The 20977-nt window shown below is 36.9% G+C and overlaps 2 protein-coding genes across 2 annotated transcripts; both read left to right on the forward strand.

The window, feature by feature from the left end:
• The first annotated feature begins 3747 nt into the window (after nucleotides 1–3747).
• On the forward strand, nucleotides 3748–11545 carry LOC147867823 (uncharacterized protein At2g33490-like). The gene is made up of 10 exons (XM_087315634.1): nucleotides 3748–3937; nucleotides 6518–6590; nucleotides 7909–7983; nucleotides 8095–8156; nucleotides 8246–8314; nucleotides 8407–8435; nucleotides 9524–9725; nucleotides 9796–9999; nucleotides 10304–10508; nucleotides 10591–11545. Exons 1-10 carry the CDS (start codon nucleotides 3812–3814, stop codon nucleotides 11205–11207), a joined length of 1662 nt encoding a protein of 553 aa, XP_087171760.1. The 5' UTR covers nucleotides 3748–3811; the 3' UTR covers nucleotides 11208–11545.
• A 3436-nt stretch (nucleotides 11546–14981) lies between these two features.
• Nucleotides 14982–18823, forward strand: LOC147867824 (F-box/LRR-repeat protein 10-like). Its single transcript, XM_087315635.1, has 4 exons — nucleotides 14982–15172; nucleotides 15843–16048; nucleotides 17066–17162; nucleotides 17277–18823. Exons 1-4 carry the CDS (start codon nucleotides 15029–15031, stop codon nucleotides 18663–18665), a joined length of 1836 nt encoding a protein of 611 aa, XP_087171761.1. The 5' UTR covers nucleotides 14982–15028; the 3' UTR covers nucleotides 18666–18823.
• Nucleotides 18824–20977: the final 2154 nt, after the last annotated feature.

Raw genomic sequence — 20977 nt, forward strand, 5'->3', positions numbered from 1 at the left:
ACTATGGGAATTAGAATACCCCAATTGCAAGACAGTGTCTCCACATACCCCAAATTGGGGTATAAGTTATAATCATGTGTTACATCAATCTAGGAACCATGATTATACCCCAATCTTGGAACCACCCAAATATCCTTAGTCTTGAATCTTACATATGTCAGTATTCTGAGCAATTATGTTTGTTTGCACTTAAAAGATGAAACAGGTACACAACCAACCGAATTTCCAAACAGAAGCTTGAATAAAGAAGAAATAGATGAGATGAGATGAGAAGAGAGAGACTTACTGACTTCAAAGTGGCAACAGCATGAATTTCAGCCAAACCCTAATTTTTAGGGAACAAGATGCAAGAGGAGGCGAGAATTAGGCATGATGCAGGAGGAGACAAGGGCGTAGCCAAACCCTAAATTTTCAGCCTTCAGGGTATCAGATGTTTGTTCACTGTTCGCTTTTCGAGCTATTCTCTGCTCCCTGTAGGCCGTTCCTCCTTCACTGGTCTTTGAATACTCTTTTTTCAAACAAAAGAATAACGAATACTTGACAATTTCCCATTCGTATTCGTATTCGTTTGCATTCCAGTATTGAAATGCCACGAATGCGAATATGTCAATCTATGGGGACAATAACTTGAATGCTTTGGCTTTACTACCCAAAGTGACTATTATTGGATACCATGTTCTCGAGTTGGAAAGATTTCGAGAAAATAATATGATCAAACTTATAAATTCAATATAATGGGTTGACTCAAACACGGCAATATTTCTAATTTACATAGAGTATCCACTCAACCCATTTTGCATTTTGTGGCCTTGTGTGCATGCTTCTACTTGTATTTGTAGAATCAATATGTTTAACTACTTGACTCTAAACACATCTTAATAATCGGTGAAGGATGGCATATCCTTTATGTATTCAGATAGATCAAGAAACACTCATTTGGAGGGAGATAATAGATGTGTGTGTGCGCACACACTCGTTTTTGTATTGGAGATATATAGACAAATATACCAAGATCTAAATCAATTGGTGGTAGAGGAATATATCGTTTATAAATTTCAATATGACATCGGGTTATGTTGTAAACCACAAAGTTCAATGACCATTCTTATTCAATTCACATGTTTGCACGATTCCTTCGCGACATTATCTTCAGGGCATGAAAATAAATATTTATTTTAAGGGTTTGCATTTTCAAGGTCGACTATAAGTTGGGAGAAGGTGAATGTTGACTTGCACGAAGGTGAGAAGCTCTAGTTGGACGCCTCCAATCATCTCCTTGTAGAAGTTCTAACATTGTGAGTTTATTTGAGTCTCATACTATCAGGATGTACTATCCTTGGGAATATTGCTCTACTTCATTGTGAGTGCATCTCTAAGGCATGACTGGATGTATCTCATGAGCATAATATAGTTGGTGGTAGCTCAGTAACATTACCATGTTCCATATCCTAAACAAATTTTGTGTGTCTAGTGCCCAACAAGAATACAAGTTTATGCATTATATTTTTCTCATGTGTTTTGTTGCAAGTGTCTCGATCTTGGATTGGTAGGTTGTTCCATTTCCCTTAGTTTATACGCATGCTTGTGGACTCTCATCAAGCCGTCAAGTTTGATGGGTCTTATCACCGTTTCAAGGAGCATCACTACTGACCAACATAACCTAGCTACCTCTATTTGAAGGTGGCAACCTTTAATTGTATTTTCTTGATGTCATTTTGTCTAGGTTGAATACATTTCCTCCGTAAAACTCTACCCACGCATAACAATACTTGGATTACGTACTAAAACATTGAAACACCAAATCTTGGTATGCCATCTTTAAGGATTTGGAGTTCAATTGAAAGTGATGGCAAATTGATGTCCAAGAAAACTTGTCATGTATTTGATTATTGTGGACTGCATGTAATAAAGCAGTAAAGTTATTAAGATTTAAATATACATCTATTGATTACTAAACCTATGGTTCACCACGAGAACACATACCTAATAAATTAAAGGCATTGAGGTTGGTTTATATAAATTAAATTGGATAACTTGTTGGGGATATCTCATGTATTTGTTGATCATTCAATTGCGAATGGTCTAAACTTATAAGTTCATTGGTTTGACTGTTGAATTTAAAGAAAAAGGTGTATAGGTTAACATGTAAGAGGTCATACATACATCATGTATAATTTTTTAAAGTGGGACCACATTAAAAAAGTGCATATGTCATAAAAGAGCAAGTGTCTACTCCAAAAATTCTTGATTTTTTGGGATAAGGTGGAAGGTTGAAGCCATCCTAATTTGCAGGGAATAAGAAGGAACAATCGTGAATGAATGTGACATGCCATATTTACGTAAACTTACAAATCAACATAGGCGTTTATAATTCATTAATGTTCTCGTCGGTGGAAAGTTTCCTTGTTGACAAGTCAATTGCGAAAGAATTCCAAATTGTAAGTTCTCTCATCTCGTTGCACCTGTTTTAGCTATTGTCCGGTCATTCATAAATCCATTTTTGTAACATAGTGAATGCATTGACACATTGCTCGATTTTCAATTTAATGTTTTTTTTGTCTTTTTTTACGTCGTCGTGTAGCTTATATAATTGGAAATAAATGCGAAAGTTTCCATATATAACCCATATGAGACAAATCAATTGCGAGGAGTGTCGATACGGAAGGTCCCTTGTCTCCTTTTCAAACTAAAATTACCATCTTTGTTCATGCTTTTAGTATTGAAAATATCAAACATAGCTTATGCATTACCATATGACTAAATCGTTTTAATATTGTCTTGTATAGACGACGACGACGAGTATAACCTTCGTAGTCGGCAAATAAAAGAAAGGTTCCAAGTTTTGCTTATTAACAAGAGCACGAAAACATATATATTTATTCGTTGGTGCGACTCTTGGTTTCACGAAAGAATGAGAGAAGATATGACCGAATGTGTGAGAAATCACAACACACAAGGCACCTTATATAGTTCTTAACATGAACCTGTCCTGGCGGAGCTCGCATCTAGCATAACACATGATTTGAAATGGGAGAGACAGATGTAGCAGGCAGAAAGGTGGTGATACAGTTAGTTCGTCTTCGACCGGAGATATATGCAATGGAAAAGGCGGACGTCGAGGGTTTCAAGATCCAGGAAACATGATCGTTAACATAGAATGTGACATGTATATATATGTAGGTACGTAAGTATTATGTAAAATGTATGTACAGAGAGGTGGCCGACCGGTGATTGTAAAGAGCCTTGGGGAGGATACAGGATGGGCAGCTGGGACACGATTGGACCCCTCGGCACGGACAGGACATATCATATCCATTCACACACACACACACACACACACAGACAAACACCCTTGTTTTGCTTCTGAGTTATTTTCTGAGGGGGCAGGACAGGCCAGGACAAGACAAGGCTAGGGCATGGCAGGGTCCCACTAAGAAGAAGAAGAAGAAGAAGAAGAATGGAAGAATGGAAGAAGGAAGGCGACAACAAATAAATTTCCACCATATCTATATCATTCCCAAAGGTAACGAACGATTGATTGATTCATGGCATGACTTCATAGAAATAAAAGCAAAAAAAGCAAAAAAGCAAAAAGCAAAAAAAGCAAAAAGCAAAAAGCAAAAAGCAGATTCTCCTCCGATCCCTTCCTCCGGCTCCCTGCAGCTTCCCTCCATAACCCTGCCCCCCCCCACCCGCCTTCTCCTTCTTCCTTCCTTCCTTGCCTGATTTCTTCCTCCAAGAAGAAGCAGAAGAAGAAGAAGAAGAAGAAGAAGAAGAAGAAGAAGAAGAAGAAGAGTACAATAGCTGAAGGATGAGGTCCTCTTCATCCAAGAAGCTCAGAGATTTGTCTCTCGGCAGACATGCCTTCATCCAAGAAACCTCCTTCGATTCAATCAAAGAAGAAGAAGAAGCGCCCGATCTTACTCAAGGCATGGAGGTGGACACATTTCCTCTTTTCTCATCTCTTTTGTTTGTAGATCCAGATGCTATATACGATAACAAATCTTATGCCCCCAACTGCTCTCTTTTTCATTCTCAACAATCACTGTGTTGGCATCAAGCAAACTAAATCATATATTTCACTGCTCTCTTTCCTTCATAAACACAACAATGAATATGTGTTGCATCAACCACTCATAATCGTATGTGTTGCATTGCTCTTTCTGCTTTCTTTCTTCAGCAGAGCTGCTATATATAAAGACATGAATGAATATATTGCACTGCACGTAATATTCCTTCCTTATTTCCATATATTTATTATATAAGTTATTAATGCCTATGCTGATCTGCTCTTCTCTTCCTACGTGCGCCATTAAATAATCTGTTGCACTGTTAGTTGTTTTCGTTCTTCAGTAGAAATAGTTGTTACATAAGACATCAAAAGATACTATGAACTGTTGCCTTAATCGTTTTTTTTCTTTAGAGGCCAATGTTATGCAAGAAATAAAAGCGCATGTTCGAAAGTCTTCATCTATAAATAGGAAAACGTTCAAGTGGAATTTTTTGAGGATTTGAAGGTTTTTGTTGTAGATTTTTCTTTTGAAAGTACAAGTTTTTTCCACCCTCCAATTTAGAACTCAGAGGTGATTCGAATGTTTTATTACCTTCAAGTTTATTTTTCACTGAAAGTATAAATGACACTCAACTCTGATTTTTATTTGGAGCACCAATGAACACGCACTTTTTTGTATTTGTTCTTCTCTGTGAAGCTCTTATATGAATACAGGAGAAGCGCATGTCAGACTTTTATCAGACAGATTAGCATATCTTGAACCCTTACAGAAGAAAGAAAAGCATGTGTTGCAGTGCTCAATTCTGCCCAGGCTCACATAGTGGACACCTGTCAACGAGAAAATAGGAAGAAAATGACCTTAATGTTCACCAATATATATATGAAAGATGGGCATAGGCAGGGACAATGTTACCTATGGTTGTTCTAGGTTCAATTTCAAATCCCGCTTGACACAAATTTTGTGATAATGTAATCATTGTGCGGAGAAGGGATATGGAATGCAAGGTAGAGGAAGCTTTATGCTGTTATTTACGATTGATTTGGCCACAAGGGATATATATGGGTGGTGGGTTAGGTAGAGTAAGCTGAAGTTATCTTAATGATTGCAAGGAGCATGCATGGAAGGTGAAGTGGTTAACTAGTGAAAGCTTTCTCTGTGATTGGTTTGGCAGCAACTGCAATTCCCAGTTGCCACAATTTTTGGTCCTTAGTTTTTGCAAAATATGGAGGTGAAGGTTTCATGGGTTAAAGAAATATATTCCTCTGTTGTTCTGAGTGCAAGTTCAATTCCCATTTTGAACAATTTTGATAAGGAAATAATCACAGTGTTGACAAGATATTGAAAGTCAAGTCGTTAGGTGGACGAAGCTTTATCTACTATTGGTTGGGCACAAGTGTGTGTCTTGAAATATTTTGGTGCAGTGGTATATTCTCACTATCTTGGAAGCCGATGCTACAAGCATACTTCTCTCCACCCAATAATTTGCTGCCCCATCAGCACCATGCCACTTTTACCTTCTATCCCTTGTGAATGTTATGTTAAATAGATTTAAGGGCATAATGGAATAGAGAAGGGGTTAATGACTCCACAAACCAACTATTGGTGCTTGATAGGATCAAGATACAGGTGCCCCAAAGCCTGGGCCCATAAGCTAAGAAGCTATATATTGCAACATCCAAATTAGATACAGTTGCAGGTAATTGAATAGTGAAAGGTAAGGAATCTGGATACATTCATTTAGTAATGGATTGTCAGGTATTCCCATGCCCTACTAAACCTAGAGAGCAAAAAGCAAGGATTTTGCAATAGTTCACACTCCTATTTATACCAATTAACCCTGAGTTTCTCTACAAACCATTGTGGATCGAATAAATAGGAGTTAATGGATCTAGGGCATACTCCTGGTGCTTGATATGGATGCTCTGTGCTGAGGTCCAATAACTGAGTTTGCACAAGGTTCTTCCATACCATTAGAGAGAAGAGACATGCTCATACCTTGAATAGAATGATAAATATCAGTAGAAATAAGATGACGATTTGGAAGGATACTATCAGGAAAGTCAAATTTGAGTTCTTGAACATCTTTGATCTAAAAGTTTATAGGCTGAAGGCTTTCTTTCATTATTATTATTTTTTCTATGTGAGAACATTCCTATCCCATGCATAATAATTTGGAGCCATGGAGAATTGGCTCTCTTATCACCTTTATAATAATACAAGAATTTACAGTTTCAACTTTGGAATGTTTCTACCATGCTACTTCTTTTTTGTTTATTACATAGCACTCTGCAGAGTATCTACAAATATTCTATTATATTATTTAGAAGTTTAGATAATCAGTAATAGCTGAGACTATTATTTATGACATGAAATCATTGCGTTCAATTGTATTTTCTTTCAAATTCTCTAAGATCACTCTAGTTTCTTGAAATGGATTTTTACAATCATAGGACGAATTTTCTTTTTTCTTTTGAGTGATAACTTCATAAAGTGATACATTGTAGGATGTGAAGAATATAAAAGCACAATACGAGGGACTTTTGGCTAGTGGTTTGACGATTTCTGGTGCAGCTTATGGTAAGCTTAATGTTTTCTACGTCTTTTCATGTATGCGTCTCTTTGTGTTCTCCAAATTAAAATGATGATTCCTTCTCGAGAAAAGTTAACTTCATAAATGGCCATTATTGGCCTTCCATCTCTTATCTCCTCTTACGTTCAGTCATCCTATGGTTTCCTCAGCCCAACACTAGTAAGGCACAAATACGTAACAGGATTGCCCCGCTATCCGCAACGAGAATGACGGGCTCATTTATTCATATGAAACAAAATAAAACTAGGCAAGCTTTTCAAGCTTCTAGTTAATCACATACCAAATTTCTTCTCAATAAAAGGGGTCTGATTTCATCTCTATCAACATGCATACGAAAGAAAATAGATCTAGGCAAGCTTTCAACCTTCTAATCGATCACATACCAAATTTTTTCTCAAGCTAAGGGTTTTGATTTCATTGCTATCAATATGAGTATAGGTGACACAGCATCTAGTTCATGCTGTGCATGAACTTTTTGAGAAATGTCAGCTTTTTAACTTGAATTCGTTGCACTCATATATAATGCATATGTCCATTTTGGAAACTTCATTATCTACATCTTTATGATTTTGCGACACTGTCATCCTTATATGTCTCTCTATCATTTACTCACTCATGTTGACTCATACACTTACTTCATATTTGACCTTCCAAGGATGGTAGTATACCTGTTCATCTATCATCCAACGCTACTACTCATTTATGCACATAAGTTCTGATCTTCCCAATGGGCAAAATTGTAACATGTTGCTTGCAAGTTTCCGACATCATCACCTATCTGGAGGTTGGGTATGTATAGGTCACAAGGCATCCAATTTCAAATCATCAATGTTTTCACTGTCAAGTATGCATTGTGGGGTTTTCGCATGGATGGCATAATTGACTGTATGATGGAGATGATTTAGTATGAAAGAAAAGTGAACTGAGTAGGCGTGTCACAGACGTTGATGGTAGTCAAGGAGAAATAGGTTCATTGGCTTCTGCAGTTTACTGAAAGCTGAGACTAGTTTTGTTTTGGATGAAACATATTTATTGTGATTACAGTCATAAGTATTCAACGACATTTATCATGTGGCTTCATGGTAATCCCGCTTTCTGGTAAATATAGTTACTTATGTTTCTCTTAATATCTGATGATGGCTGCAACTGAGTGTGTTTTTGTGTAGTTATTGCCAATGCAGTTTAGTTTACTTGAACTTCGAATCTTTATTCCCTGCTACTTGGTCTATGATTAAGATGTGCATTAGTTTGGAATCAATGATTAACAATTGCGATCAAAACAACCTTTCATATTTCCAATTGCAGATTTCTCACGAGCTATTCAGGGCATGGCTTCTTGTATGCTGGAAACTTCTACACATTTTCTTGATCCAGAAACTGGTATTTGCCAAAACTGACTAGATGGATATTGAAATTAATCATGAATTACTATGAGTTTGAGCTTGAGACATTGGCAGTTAAAGCCTAAGTTCTTTCTTATTGTATGTGCAGAGAACATTTTCAGCATGCTAGCAAAAGTTCAGTTTGAAATTTCGAAGCTTCTTGACCTTTTTGTACGGAATAGAAGAGCATGAGAGTACTTGTTTTCTACATGTTATAATCTTGTGTTAATATATTTTAACATCGTTACCTTTATTGGCAGGCTTCCCATGTTTCTCAATCGATAATATCTCCCACTGAAATGATGATGAATGAACTCGAACAGGTCAAGGTGGGTTTATATTTGATTTGTTTATTCTGATCTTATGAGTAAGGTGGATTCATTTCACAATTAGGCTTTTCAATCATACAATGGCATGGCAGGTTATGAAGGAACAATATGATGGAAAACGGTGAGTCCTCGTCTGCTGCCATAAAAAAGCTGATTCTGATTCAATCATAACATTACAGAAGAAACAGAAGTATCTTGGTGCGCAAGAATTGAAAATTTTAAAATATCTTAGCTTGCTTGGTACTTGTGCAATCTATATCTCTCTATCTGTACCTTGACAAAACTTGCCACTAGACAATTGCATGCTGCATTGTGACATTGAACTGATACTAAGTGCATCACTGGCTCACGACCATTGGAGTTGGAGACAGGTTGGGACATAGGTGTACCAAAGGAGCAGTACACCTGCTTGCCAGAGATGCATAGGACTCTTTATACTGGAGATATGTAGCCAAAGATGAGACCCTCTTGATGAGCAGAAATTGAGGCCACAAGGGCCTTTTGTAGAAAAATTACAGATTTCGGCATACCTCTCAGGATGTCCTAGTGACAGCAGTCCCTAGCACACCATGATGGCTTCTTTTTGATGATGTACTCTTTGTGGGATAACAAAGTTTTCCATGGATATTCAGATCCTTCACAGGAGGCATTGTTTGCTTCAGAGGATACAGATTGATCACTACCATGGATGTCCTCCTCGTTACATTCGCCCATCACCCACATACGTTGTATCATATTTGTTCCTCATCTCTGGTGTTTATGTGGATTTCCTCCCATTGGTCATTTTGACCTTTTATACTAGTCTTAGTATTGCACCAGAATCCAAGGTCAAAACAACTTGGACATGCCACGAATGATCCATTTAGGACCAAGCCACGTACCTATACTCTAATGTAGCAACCATACTTCTTGTTCATTCCACACCACTTCCACCATGCATGAAATGTTGTACTCAATCTTCAGTATTGGATGAAATAATTCACGTAGTCATGCATATCCTACTTGTACACCCATTTCGTATATCATTATAGAGGTCCCCCTATGCTATTATTACTTACTCTGCACACTTTTTTTCATTCACCTCTAAACGTAGACTGTTTTCTTCTCATGTATTATTGTCCTTTTCAATCTCATAGGCTGATTTTGGCTCCTAGAAAAGGTAATTTTACGTTGATTTAACTTAACCAATACAGAAATAACCTTTTGCAGCAAAGTATACAATCTTACACTGAGGGAGATTCAGAAAGGAAATTTAAAGATTGGGAAAGGAGCGAGTTCGAATCAGCAAATAACATTAGCAAAAACTAACTTTATTGAGCACACGCATGCTCTCAGTTTTCGTTTGCAGTCACTAAAGCAGGGACAGTCTCTAAGCCTAAGCACGCAAGCAGCTAGATATCACTCTGCACAGGTAGAATGATAATTCAACATTTAATAAAAGCATTTAAATGCTGGAATGACCAGATGACATCATTCAACAGATGCACCTTTTTAGCAAGGGTCTTGCGTCGATCAGTGCTATGGAACTTGTGATGGATCAAATCGCATCCACGAAGAATATTGATAGAACCTTATCTGAGGATGATACTGCTAATGATGATGCCAGCTTTAGAAGAGAAGGTGATCTATCAAATAGTGGGGGAGATGTCAGCGAGAGCATAACAAGTTCACCAAGTGTTTTCCAGGTAAGTGTTTCTTTTGGTAATTTTGAGGCATCCAGTTCATGCTTTTACAGGTATCCTCGCATGGATGGAGAGAGCCTAACAAGCTCTCCAAGTGCTTTCCAGGTGATGATTTCTTAGGAAAACCTCCAAAATACCCCTAAGTTGGATAATCGCTAGACTATCCCTAAGCTTCAAAAGGGTTATTCTGATTTTTTTTGAAAATTTAGGGTTATTGTTGAAAACTACATGGGGGTTGCTTTGGACTGTTTAGGCATGCATAATATTCGATGAATATCTTCTATCGTGTGACATCTTAATTTTGTAGGAATCTCAAACTGCTGGGGCACAAACGTTGGAAGAACATCGAGTTATTTACTCAAAGGCACCCAACAGCAAATCAGCTCCCATTTCGGCAGCCCTTTATGAAAAGGATGGTCCAATTGAAGGGGAATCAACACGAAATTATGTTTCTATGTATGCTCTTCCTTCTCCAACAACCGCAAGCGGAAGAAATGGTTCTGAGTCAATAGGTCTGATTTTCTTGAAATTTCATGGTTTAGTGATTTTCAACCTGTTTTCTATGCTCGACTAATAGAGTAAGACCTAAACCAGGAAATGAGAGCAGTGTTGCCCATGAAATGAAGATGCCCTTAGTTTCGTGGGAGCATAAAGACAGCTCTTCAAATCAGTCTACTACCAAGAAAAACATTTTGAGTGACTTCAGAGAAGAAGGCTATCAATCGAGTAGCGTTCCAAAGATTGGAAGGAGTTTTAGCCACTCTGGAAGGCATGAAAACACAAGCCATTCAAACACAATACCATTATCTCATGTTAAGCAGATAATTCCATCATATAAATCTGGTCCAATAAGTAGATCATCGCCGATGGTTACACATGCGTCTCATTCTGCTTCAACAATATCACCCCAAATTGTTTCTTCTCCACAAATTAGTGAGTTACATAAGCTTCCTCTACCTCCCTCTCCTAAAGTAGGGACAGCTATTCCTCATTCAGCACCCTTTGCAAAGAAACCACCAAAATCTCCTCCTTTATCTCCGTTGCCAACACCTCCTACCCTTGGTGCTCGCAGTTTATCGACACCGGCATCTGCAAAGCATATAATCAACATTCATGAACATGGTGAGAATGATGCTCGAGAGAAGTTTCCATTTCCTCGAATGTTGAAATCGATCATATTACCTGGAGTCAATACAAGCATGTCAAATTAATCATCACATTGACAACTAGATGTATCTACCAACATGTTCCAGCATTTACAAAAAGTACGAGAATCGTTTGCGTCTGTTTTTCAAATAAAATCTCCTTCGGTTACGGAAGATCATTAGCAATAAAATGTGCTGAAATGGGTATTTCTAGGTCAACAATGTTGGTTGTGTAGGCCGATAAGGTGTGACATTATGCTCATGTAAACTGTTCTAAACCCAAATGGAGGAAGTTTTTGTGTACTCATGGGTTGCTTTAAGTTAAAAGACTTGATCACATACAAATAAATTGTATACCAAGACCTTATGTATAATATAATCAGCACGATATAATCATTTTATTTCATGTTACTTTCTAGTCTTTCTAGATTCCCAAGAAACTTGCAACTATTTAGCTTTCTTTAAACTGTCGAGATTAAAAGTATAGGCATTGTACATCAACTTTTGCCAACATGGGCAAATTTCCCAATGTATTGGTGAGTAGCCTGTTGATACTCAGATAAAGATACTCCTTTGACAGATTATTGCAATCTCACGTTGTTTTGTAAGATAATAATTTCTGAACATGGTGATAATGACACATATGACAACTTATGATATCTAGTTTTTCGACTCTATGTTTACTATAAATAGTGGTTCAACTGTTGCCAGGAGGTTTACTGCAAAATAGTCTATAAGTAAATAATTCAAAGATAGATTTCATCTGCCTCCATGGCTGATTAAAAAATGGTTTAAGTTATGCATGGTTTTTCTTGTAATTGGATTTGAAATAATGAGATTTCATTATGGTTTTCTAAAAGCTGTGTCCACAACAAACAAGTGAAAATGTTTGTTTAGTTTCCTTGTTCAGATGGGTGTTTGTGGTAGTGTTACATCTCCGAGGGTTTGAGCTGAGTAATAATAAATACAGCTTTCCCTGGGTTTTGTAGGCAATATTTTATCAAGGTTCTAGTTGAGTGCATGTGTTGCTATATTGATATGAAAATTGTAGATAGCTCTGAATAAATTCTTTAACAAATACATTTTTTTGGGATGTCTATAATGTTGATTCTTGTTGGCCATGTACTATCCATTATGTATTCCTTGGTTGTTATTCCAGTCTTGCTCGAGTCAAGCCCCACCACATTTTCATATAAATTCATAAAATTGTTTCAAGTTATTGAAGTGTTTTCATTGTGTTAATAAATTTATGTACTTTATTCTCTCAAATGCTCTATAAAAGGTTCAAGAATTTAAAGTAGCACTTGCCACCGACCATTTGATTTTCGTCTTTGTTGGCTAATATTTGATTCTTCTTTAATTGAAATTGGCTTTTATTTTGTGCTATATGAATGTAAGCACAACCATGGCATCAACGTTTTCATGATGATACTAGTTGGACATTTTTCATGATGATACTAGTTGGACATCCTCTCAAAACCTCTATCAACGTTTTAAGGATTCATAGCCAAACATTGGTTAGATGGAACTGCCTTGGGGGTTAGATCAATTTAGAGAAATTCTACTCCTACTTTGAATTAAGCAGAGTGTGTTGTAAGAAGCATCCTCACAAGATCTTTATGAGTATTAATCGTGAAGGAATAGGTTTTTTGACTTTTCATCCTACTAGATTGAGATATTGTACTTATGAGCCATTGCACTAGTGTAGAGGAACTTCAAACCTCATTGATCATGTTTTTGATACCTCCTCATGTAGAGATCCGGTTCTCAAAATAAGTTATGAATACATTTGATCTAAATTTTATATAAGGATATCTCATGCTACTTTTGTCTTCAATCTCAAGTCTCGGTAACATATTCACACATTGAAGTTGCACAATGATAATATCATGCAATATCCATGTTCTCTAGAGTATGAAATGACACATCATTGTTTTTCCATATGATAACCTTTAGTGTGCAATACAAAAAAGTACAATCTAGACCTTGAATTTTTATGCATAGTACATTACATGACACCCTATACTCAAGGCATTATGCTACATGGGACATAAAATTTAAATGGCATATCCATTTTTGCACCTATGATGGGCTTAAATGTCTCAAAAAATGGAGCCCAAGATCCTTCTTGATGGATTTAACACGTGCAATGGAGCCCATTAGAGGTAGTTGTCATCGCAAATAAACCCATCTTACTCCTAGCTTGTGTGCAAAGATGATGGCGTGGTTTATTTTCTTCACCTTCTTGTCCATTGTGCAACATGTCTATAACCCATGGTAATGTATCAACACCTCGTTCTTACGATGAACTCGTCAAATCCTTTGCTAATCCTATTAAATTGAAAGATACAATATTTTGGTTTTGTCATAAACTCCCCAAATTAGCTTATTCTAGGAGCTTAATTTCTTTATCCCAAGCAAGACAAATAGGAGGACACGTTCCTTTTTCTACCATGTATTGGAACCCCCATCGATTTGAGTAACCTAACTAAATAAAGCATGCGTTTGCATTTTTGTCGTCGAACATGTTTCTTTTTTTCCTTGAAAGATTTTCTTCAATAGTATTAGAAAATGTCTGAAAACTACAAGTTGAAGTTATCTGCCTAGAGACTTACAACGTAGAATAAAAGACATTGTATGTACACCAAAACCTGTACATACAAAAACAACTTATAAAGGGATGTTGAACCTTGATACGGTACATTACCATGATGTACTGATATTCAAGAAAGGGTCCATGGAAGTTGATAGTTCCATTGGGGGCCCTTGATTTGACACTACAAAGAGGGGCAACTTCCTCCATAAATTTCTATAGAACATGTTTTCTATAAGTTTCTTTTATAAGTTTTTTACAAAATCCTAGTGATTAGAAGCGAAACAAGGCTATACTAACATGCTGAATCCTCATAAAATTTAAAGCCAATATACCCTTGGAAAAAACAAAGTACAATATATACCCTAGGGGTTTCGATGAGCCATTGCAACGAGTATACTTGAAGAAGGTTTTTTGCGTCTTCGGCCTTCAGAGTGAGAGCAACTCTCTTTTTTTCTTCTTCTTGTAAAGTAACTCTCTCTCTCTCTTTCATAAATAATGGCTTCCATTACGAAACAAAAAACACCACCATGACTAACTTATTACAAAGTATAGAACCCTTCTATCTAGGGATCTAAAGAATACTACGACACCAAACTCAATGCCACCCTACACACCAATTCAAATGGCGGGTATGATGACATGTGACCTTGCAGAGTTCTCTCTCTTCCTGGTTGAGATTTCATGACTTCTCTAGCACTGTCAATAGCCACAAAAGAAGTCCTTTTAACTTTACAACATATTTTCTCACCCCAACTTGCGAATAAAAAATGAAAGCATTCAACATATTCCAATAGAACCATAGCCCCCAATACCTCAAGAACTCAAAAATAATTTGAAAATGAGGCATCGGTTCATTGTTCTCCATATGTGCAAAAACCCAACTGAAGGAAGATAGACTTACTCTTGTTAGAGACATCCACACTAAACTGATACACCTCCAAACTGAACAAAAGAAACACAATCCTTTAGTAAACTCTCTCTCTCTCTCTATTGTAAGGTCTTGGGTTCGAAACCCAAATTTCTCACCTCTCTTATTACTCCATACATATCTATCTCTTAATAAACTAGACGCTACTTTGGAAATGGAATACAAGGATTTGAACCCATGACCTTCTCTCTCTCTCTCTATCTGTGTCAGTCTCTCTCTTAATATCATCATCATCATCGTCATCAGATCAGATCGATCAGATCAGGAACGAAGAGATCACCATTGCAAAGAAAGAGGGAAAGAAAGAGAAGGAAACAGAAACAGAAGGAAGACAGAAAGAGAAGGAAGGACGAAGGAAGTTCCATGGAGGAGCTCCCTGATGCTCTCTTGCAAACCATCCTTTCCCGCCTCGACATTCCTTCTCTCTGCTCCGCTGCCTCATCCTCTCGTCTCCTCTCCATCTCTGCATCGCAGGCCCTCTCTCGCTTGCCGAGCTTCCATCTCCTGGTATGAAGAACTCTCTTCTCTCTCTCTCTCTCTCTCTCTCTATACCTCTTACTCTTCCAGAAGGAAGGCTTAGAAATCAGATCTGTGCTCTGAAGCACGCAATTCGTTATTTATTCTCTGGACTTCTTCTTCGTTTTTACAGAATTTGTCTTGTTTTTATCTGAATTCGTCTTCTTTTTTCCAGAATTTGTCTTGTTTTTTTTGCAGAGATTCATTCTCTTTTTCCTTTCATCACTGGAATTTCTATTAGTTTACTACTGGAATTCATCGTCCTGATTTTCATCTTTCTATTGGATAGAATTTGTTCTCTTTCTACAGAATTGCTTTGTGTTTACCGGAATTCATGTTCATTCATTCCCTTTTTCATGTCAGGTTTCATCTGTGTTTTCTGAAGAGAATTCATCTTCCTTTTTGCCAAAATTCTCTTTCTTCTATAGCTGGAAGTCACTTTACTTTCCTTGCCGGAATTCAGTTTCTTTTTTGTGGAAATTCTCTTCTTTCCTTTGCATGCATTCGTATTCCTTTCTATTGGAATTTTTCTTCTTCTTCTTGCGAGAATTGGTATTCTTTTGGTCCGTGATTTCCTGTGTTACTAACCATCTTTTGTTCTGCTTATTCATCATTATCACCATCATAATCTCTACTTGATCATCAATTCTGATCTTTTCAGGACCTTGCACCCAGAAATGATGATTTAAGACGATTGCTCAACAATAATCAAGAAGTGAAAAGCCTTAAAATTGATTGTGAGCATTTAGATGACCAAGCTTTGGGCGTCATTACAAAACCTCATCTTGAAGAACTACAACTACTAAACTGTGTTTGGTTCTCTTCAAAGCTCCTCACAGAAATCGGGTGTCATTGCAGAGATTTGAGGTAGGTCATTTTGTTCCAATTATTACTACATTTTTGTTTCTCAATTATGTGTGTACACCTTTCAGAACGGATCTTACAGGGGAATAACTCTTATATACTCTTATGCCCCCTCCCCCCCATGTCTTGAATGCTTGTGGTTAACCAATATATGACAGTTGAGCAAAGACATTTGTAGAACGACTGGAAATTTAAGGGGTTTGGAGTTTCTTCCAAATTATATAGGAATGTACACTGTGTAGAAATATGGTATTGGTAACCTGGATTCAATGAATTTAACGGAGGTAGCATTGAAATCCTCCAACAATTTAAACTATGTTGCAGTATGTTGCCAATAGGCATGGTTGAAAGAAAGGCAACATACTGCTACATAGGCATGGTAGAATAAATTGGGTTTTGGGAGCCAGAAAATTGAAGGAAAATGCTTATAATTGCACGGAGAAAGAGGCTGCACTAAGTAGGATGGATGGGGAATGGATTCCACCAAGAGCTATGAGAAAGAAATAAAGGAAGAAAGTATATCAACATCTACTAAAGGCCAAAATGACGTATGAGACCAAAGCATTTTATAAATTGTTTGTGATTGATAATGAAATATGCAAGTTAAGCTAGGTAAGAGTGGAGGAGAAGGAGGCTGAACTACGAAGGATGCTGGGTTGAATGTCCATTATAACAATTATGGGACAGAAATAAAAAGAAACATTCAAAATTATGAAATGGATGCTCCATTTCCCATTTCTGTAATATATATTGACTTTGAGGGAATCTCGCTTTACCATGACTGTACATATATAGCAATCTTGCATTCTTAGGCTGTGTAACAAATGCTCATCAACCTACCAAATGTGTTATCCAATGAATTTCTCTTCCTGGTGAGTTTGGCCCTTAGTAGATGTTGATATATCTTTCACTCTTCCTCTACTCTCTCTCTCACTCATTCTCAGAAAAATCATTTCATTGATGGCACAATTTGAGTTAAGCAACAACTTACAGTGCCTAATTGATATTGCACATTTTTAGGTCTTTATCTGTAGAGCTTGGTTGGCAAGATACTAGAGTAATTGGTGTACATAGTCCTGGTTTTGAGGAATTATTACGTCAATGCTCAATGTTGGAGGTATGCCCCTCTGAAACTCGTTCATATATCTATTCCCATAAAATATTTTCTCTTATATGACCTTCATTTCAATAACATTTTTGCATTATGTAACATTCATCTGGTTTGGTGCAGACACTTTCATTGAAGGACCATGCTTCTAGCTTGGATTATCATGCATATGCAGCCATCCCACAGTTTGTCTCATCGTCATTGAGAGTGCTAGAGCTTGGGTATGTGCTAGAAATGAACGTCAAACAACTTTTCACCTTTCCATTTGAGCATAATAGTGTAGAAGAAATGCAACCAAAGGCTTTTCCGTTGCAAAATCTACAAAAGTTATCTTTAGATTTAGATAGGCTGACGGATTCGCTTATGCTACTTATTTCACAAAACATGCCTCATCTCTTAGATTTAGAACTTCAAGATCAACCTTCAGAAGAGCCTCTACTTGCGTTTGATCTTACGACAACTGGTATACAACATCTTGGAGCTCTTTCCAATCTACAAAGGCTTGTTCTTGTGCGAAACCAGGATTATTATTCCTCGACATTTAAGAGAGTAGAGGATTTGGGCTTCCTTTTATTAGCAGAGAGGTGTAGAAAGTTGGAAATGATAAGAATGGGTGGATTCTCTCGTATTTCAGATGCAACATGCAGACAAATTTTGCATAGTTTCCCGAAGCTTCAGACATTTGAGCTTTTGAAGTCTCCCCGTGTCACAGATCTCACATTCCGTGACTTCTCAGCGGTTCCAATCACACTAGTTTCAATCACTCTGGCATCTTGCAGGTTAATAAGTGATTTTGCTGTCAGAGAACTATCCTATTGTAAAAACCTTGAGAGCCTCAATCTCAAAGGGTGCAAGTGTGTAGGAGATGGGGGACTTATAGCCATCACTGGTCTTTCAAAACTGAAGACATTGAACTTGAGTGGTCTAGATATTAGTGATGAAGGATTAATAACATTAGGAAAAGGGCAAACACCCCTAGTTTCTCTCTCTCTTCGTGGATGCCAGAGGGTTAGTGATGCTGGTATTGCTGGCCTGGTTGGAGGATCGATCTCACACACACTAGAGTGCATTGATCTATCAAATGTATCATCACTGACAGATAGGGCTGTGCTTGAGCTTATTCATAGTGGCGTTCAAATTGTAGACCTACGCTTGCGTGATTGTGTAGGAATAGGTGATAGTTCTGTTATAGCTTTAGCAAGTATGACTTTTAAAGGTTGTGGCTTTGGTGGAACCCTTAGATTACTAGATCTTTGGAATTGCAAAGGTCTAACGTTACTTTCGTTTGGGTGGTTCAAGAAACCATACTTCCCTAGATTGCGTTGGTTGGGACTTGGTTGGAATAGTGTTAGCAAATCTGTGTTAGATTCATTAAGCCAGGGGCGCCCTTACCTTCGCATACTTGACCATGGCCATGAGCTAGATGGTTATGCTGCTGAGGAAGTTTATAATTGCCGTCCACCTTTTTATGAAGAAGAAGATGAACTTGAAAGATGGCTTAGAGTTGGTTGATCTAGGTTCATGACTCAGTCTGTATATTATCAAGTCTATTCATTGGTATTTCTTTCTAAATTTCTAATTTCATTTCAAGATCGCCATTTTTTTGTATTTTGCAACCATGAAGTTTAATCTTCCAAGGGTGAAATTATAGTAATGTTTGTGGTTTCCAACTATACATTACATTCTGCAGTAAGTTGGAGCGGATCCTTCGTTCTGCATCATGTCATTACATCGTCTAGATTTCAGAGAAAGCCTCTCAACTATGACATAGGTTTGCTATCTGAATAACCCCTTAGGAATGGTCACGAGATAGCGTTCCTTAATATTTGATGATATAGAATTAGTTCATCTTGTGAATATGAAGCACTTAGATTACACGAAGAAATTTGATATTGGGATTGATTATCAAGGCAATGTGGTTGTCAAGGTAGACTGTTTTTGGTGTCTAATCTTAAAGATGCAGTATCCACCCTTATGGAAACTGCGAAAACAAGTGCATGAATGTTTGTGAATGTTATGATTTTATGTGTAGCATCGTATGATAATATGCTAGTATCGTCTTTTAGTTTTATTTTGTTATGTTCTCCTTTAGGGTTTTGAGAATAGAAGCATCTAATTTGTGTAGGGTCTATATCAATGAGGTGTTAATGTGTTCATGGTATCTTACCTTAATGAAAGGCACAGAATAGTAACATTTATATTCGTAACGACATCATTACCTCACTAGCTTGGAGATTGCATTGGCAAAACCATACCCAGATAGGTTTTGCTTGGTATTGCCCGACTCAAAATACCTAATATTATTGCAAGGTACTGTTAGTTTTTATTGTTTGGTTTCTTGTTAAGGGAAACCTGAAGTCCCAATAATTAATCTCAAGGTTATATAGAAGACGCACTCTTGTTTATGTTATATGTATGGATTCTTGTTAAGTATTGTTAAATCTCATAGATTTGTTGCTATAATATTCTTATCCAACACTCATAATTTTCAAACAATCTATTCTTATAGAAATCCAAATGAAAAATTAATATTACACATTGACCTCAAGAGTTACCAATTATTAGATGAAAATGATGTTTTGGATTTATCATCACAGTCAATGTAGTTTGCCTTTACATATATTCAAACCTGAACAGTAGTAGCCTTATGGATATCCTCAACGAATTTTAAGGTTATATATCTTGTTTAATAAATTGAGTTAGATATAATATTAAAATGATGAGAAAAAAGGCAAAGCACAAGAGTGTGTTAGTTGGTGGAGTGGCTTACTTGATGGTAAATTATCACAAATAGGTGTATAATTTCTTGTGGATTGAAATTATTGCATGAAAACTAAGGTTGTGGTATTGAAATGGTTTCATAAAACCTAAGCTTGTGGTATGTCAAATGGTGTCATGAAACATAAGATGTGTTCATTATAGATCTATGTCACATGCAAGGATATAAAACCAAACTATGTAGTATTGAGAAATGTTGTCATAGATCCCAAGTTAAGTAATGCTAAATGGATTGAGTAAACAATTGCACTCCACATTCGTTACTTTCTAGAAGCACAAGTCCATTCGTAGCCAATGAGGAATATCTTTTTGGATTTTGATTGTGGCTTACAGAACATGTCACAATTCCTCGGCCAAAACTACCTCTCACATCATTAATTGCTTCATGCTAATTTTTTGCACATATATTGCATATCTAATATCAAACATAAAAGCGTTGATTAATTTTGTGATTGTCGTAATGAAAAAATTCAACATGGGATTGTAATTGCATCAATCCCATTATGTAGTTGTCAATCTTTGATTTGATTCATCCAACTCAATCTAACAAAGTTTTCAATATTCAACGAGTGATGCTTAAGAACCAAGATTGTACGAGTTGCAATGAAACAATTTGGAGCAATACAATCAACGACTTATGATTGGGAATAAAAGTGAGGCTATTTTTTAGGTAGATTGAGGTACATGGAAACCCCTTCAACACAAAAAATGCATTGGAGCATGTCCATAAACCATATGAACCTTAGTACAAATAGATTGCCAATAAGGCTATGAAAACATATTGTGTGGATAATGTGTGCCACAAAGAGAACATAAGCAAAATATAGTATCTTTTTAACCCTTGGGGCTCCCATTTGGAGACCATGGATAGGGATCAAACTTGTGTTCTCCTGAGTTTTATGGATGTGATGCTATGGCATAAACCACAGAGTCAACTAGAGAGAATTAATGTATGAAGAAAAATAATGCTTTTCGAAAACATGCTAAATTTGTATTCATACATACCGTCATACCTTGGGATTTTTTGATACTTTAAGGATATCCTC

The sequence above is a fragment of the Azolla caroliniana genome, unplaced genomic scaffold (assembly GCF_043228905.1).
Source record: "Azolla caroliniana isolate FFs.n. ecotype wild unplaced genomic scaffold, voAzoCaro1.0.p SCAF_2, whole genome shotgun sequence".
In the NCBI taxonomy this organism is placed as follows: Eukaryota; Viridiplantae; Streptophyta; class Polypodiopsida; order Salviniales; family Salviniaceae; genus Azolla; species Azolla caroliniana.

What these genes read in the sequence shown, in the direction of transcription:
- LOC147867824 (XM_087315635.1), top strand. Translation starts at nt 15,029, where the DNA reads ATGGAGGAGCTCCCTGATGCTCTCTTGCAAACCATCCTTTCCCGCCTC. An exon ending in TGCCGAGCTTCCATCTCCTG is followed by an intron (nt 15,173 to 15,842) that starts GTATGAAGAACT and finishes TGATCTTTTCAG; the next exon opens with GACCTTGCACCCAGAAATGA. An exon ending in GTCAATGCTCAATGTTGGAG is followed by an intron (nt 17,163 to 17,276) that starts GTATGCCCCTCT and finishes GGTTTGGTGCAG; the next exon opens with ACACTTTCATTGAAGGACCA.
- LOC147867823 (XM_087315634.1), top strand. Translation starts at nt 3,812, where the DNA reads ATGAGGTCCTCTTCATCCAAGAAGCTCAGAGATTTGTCTCTCGGCAGA. An exon ending in GAACAATATGATGGAAAACG is followed by an intron (nt 8,436 to 9,523) that starts GTGAGTCCTCGT and finishes AACCTTTTGCAG; the next exon opens with CAAAGTATACAATCTTACAC. An exon ending in AAATGGTTCTGAGTCAATAG is followed by an intron (nt 10,509 to 10,590) that starts GTCTGATTTTCT and finishes GACCTAAACCAG; the next exon opens with GAAATGAGAGCAGTGTTGCC.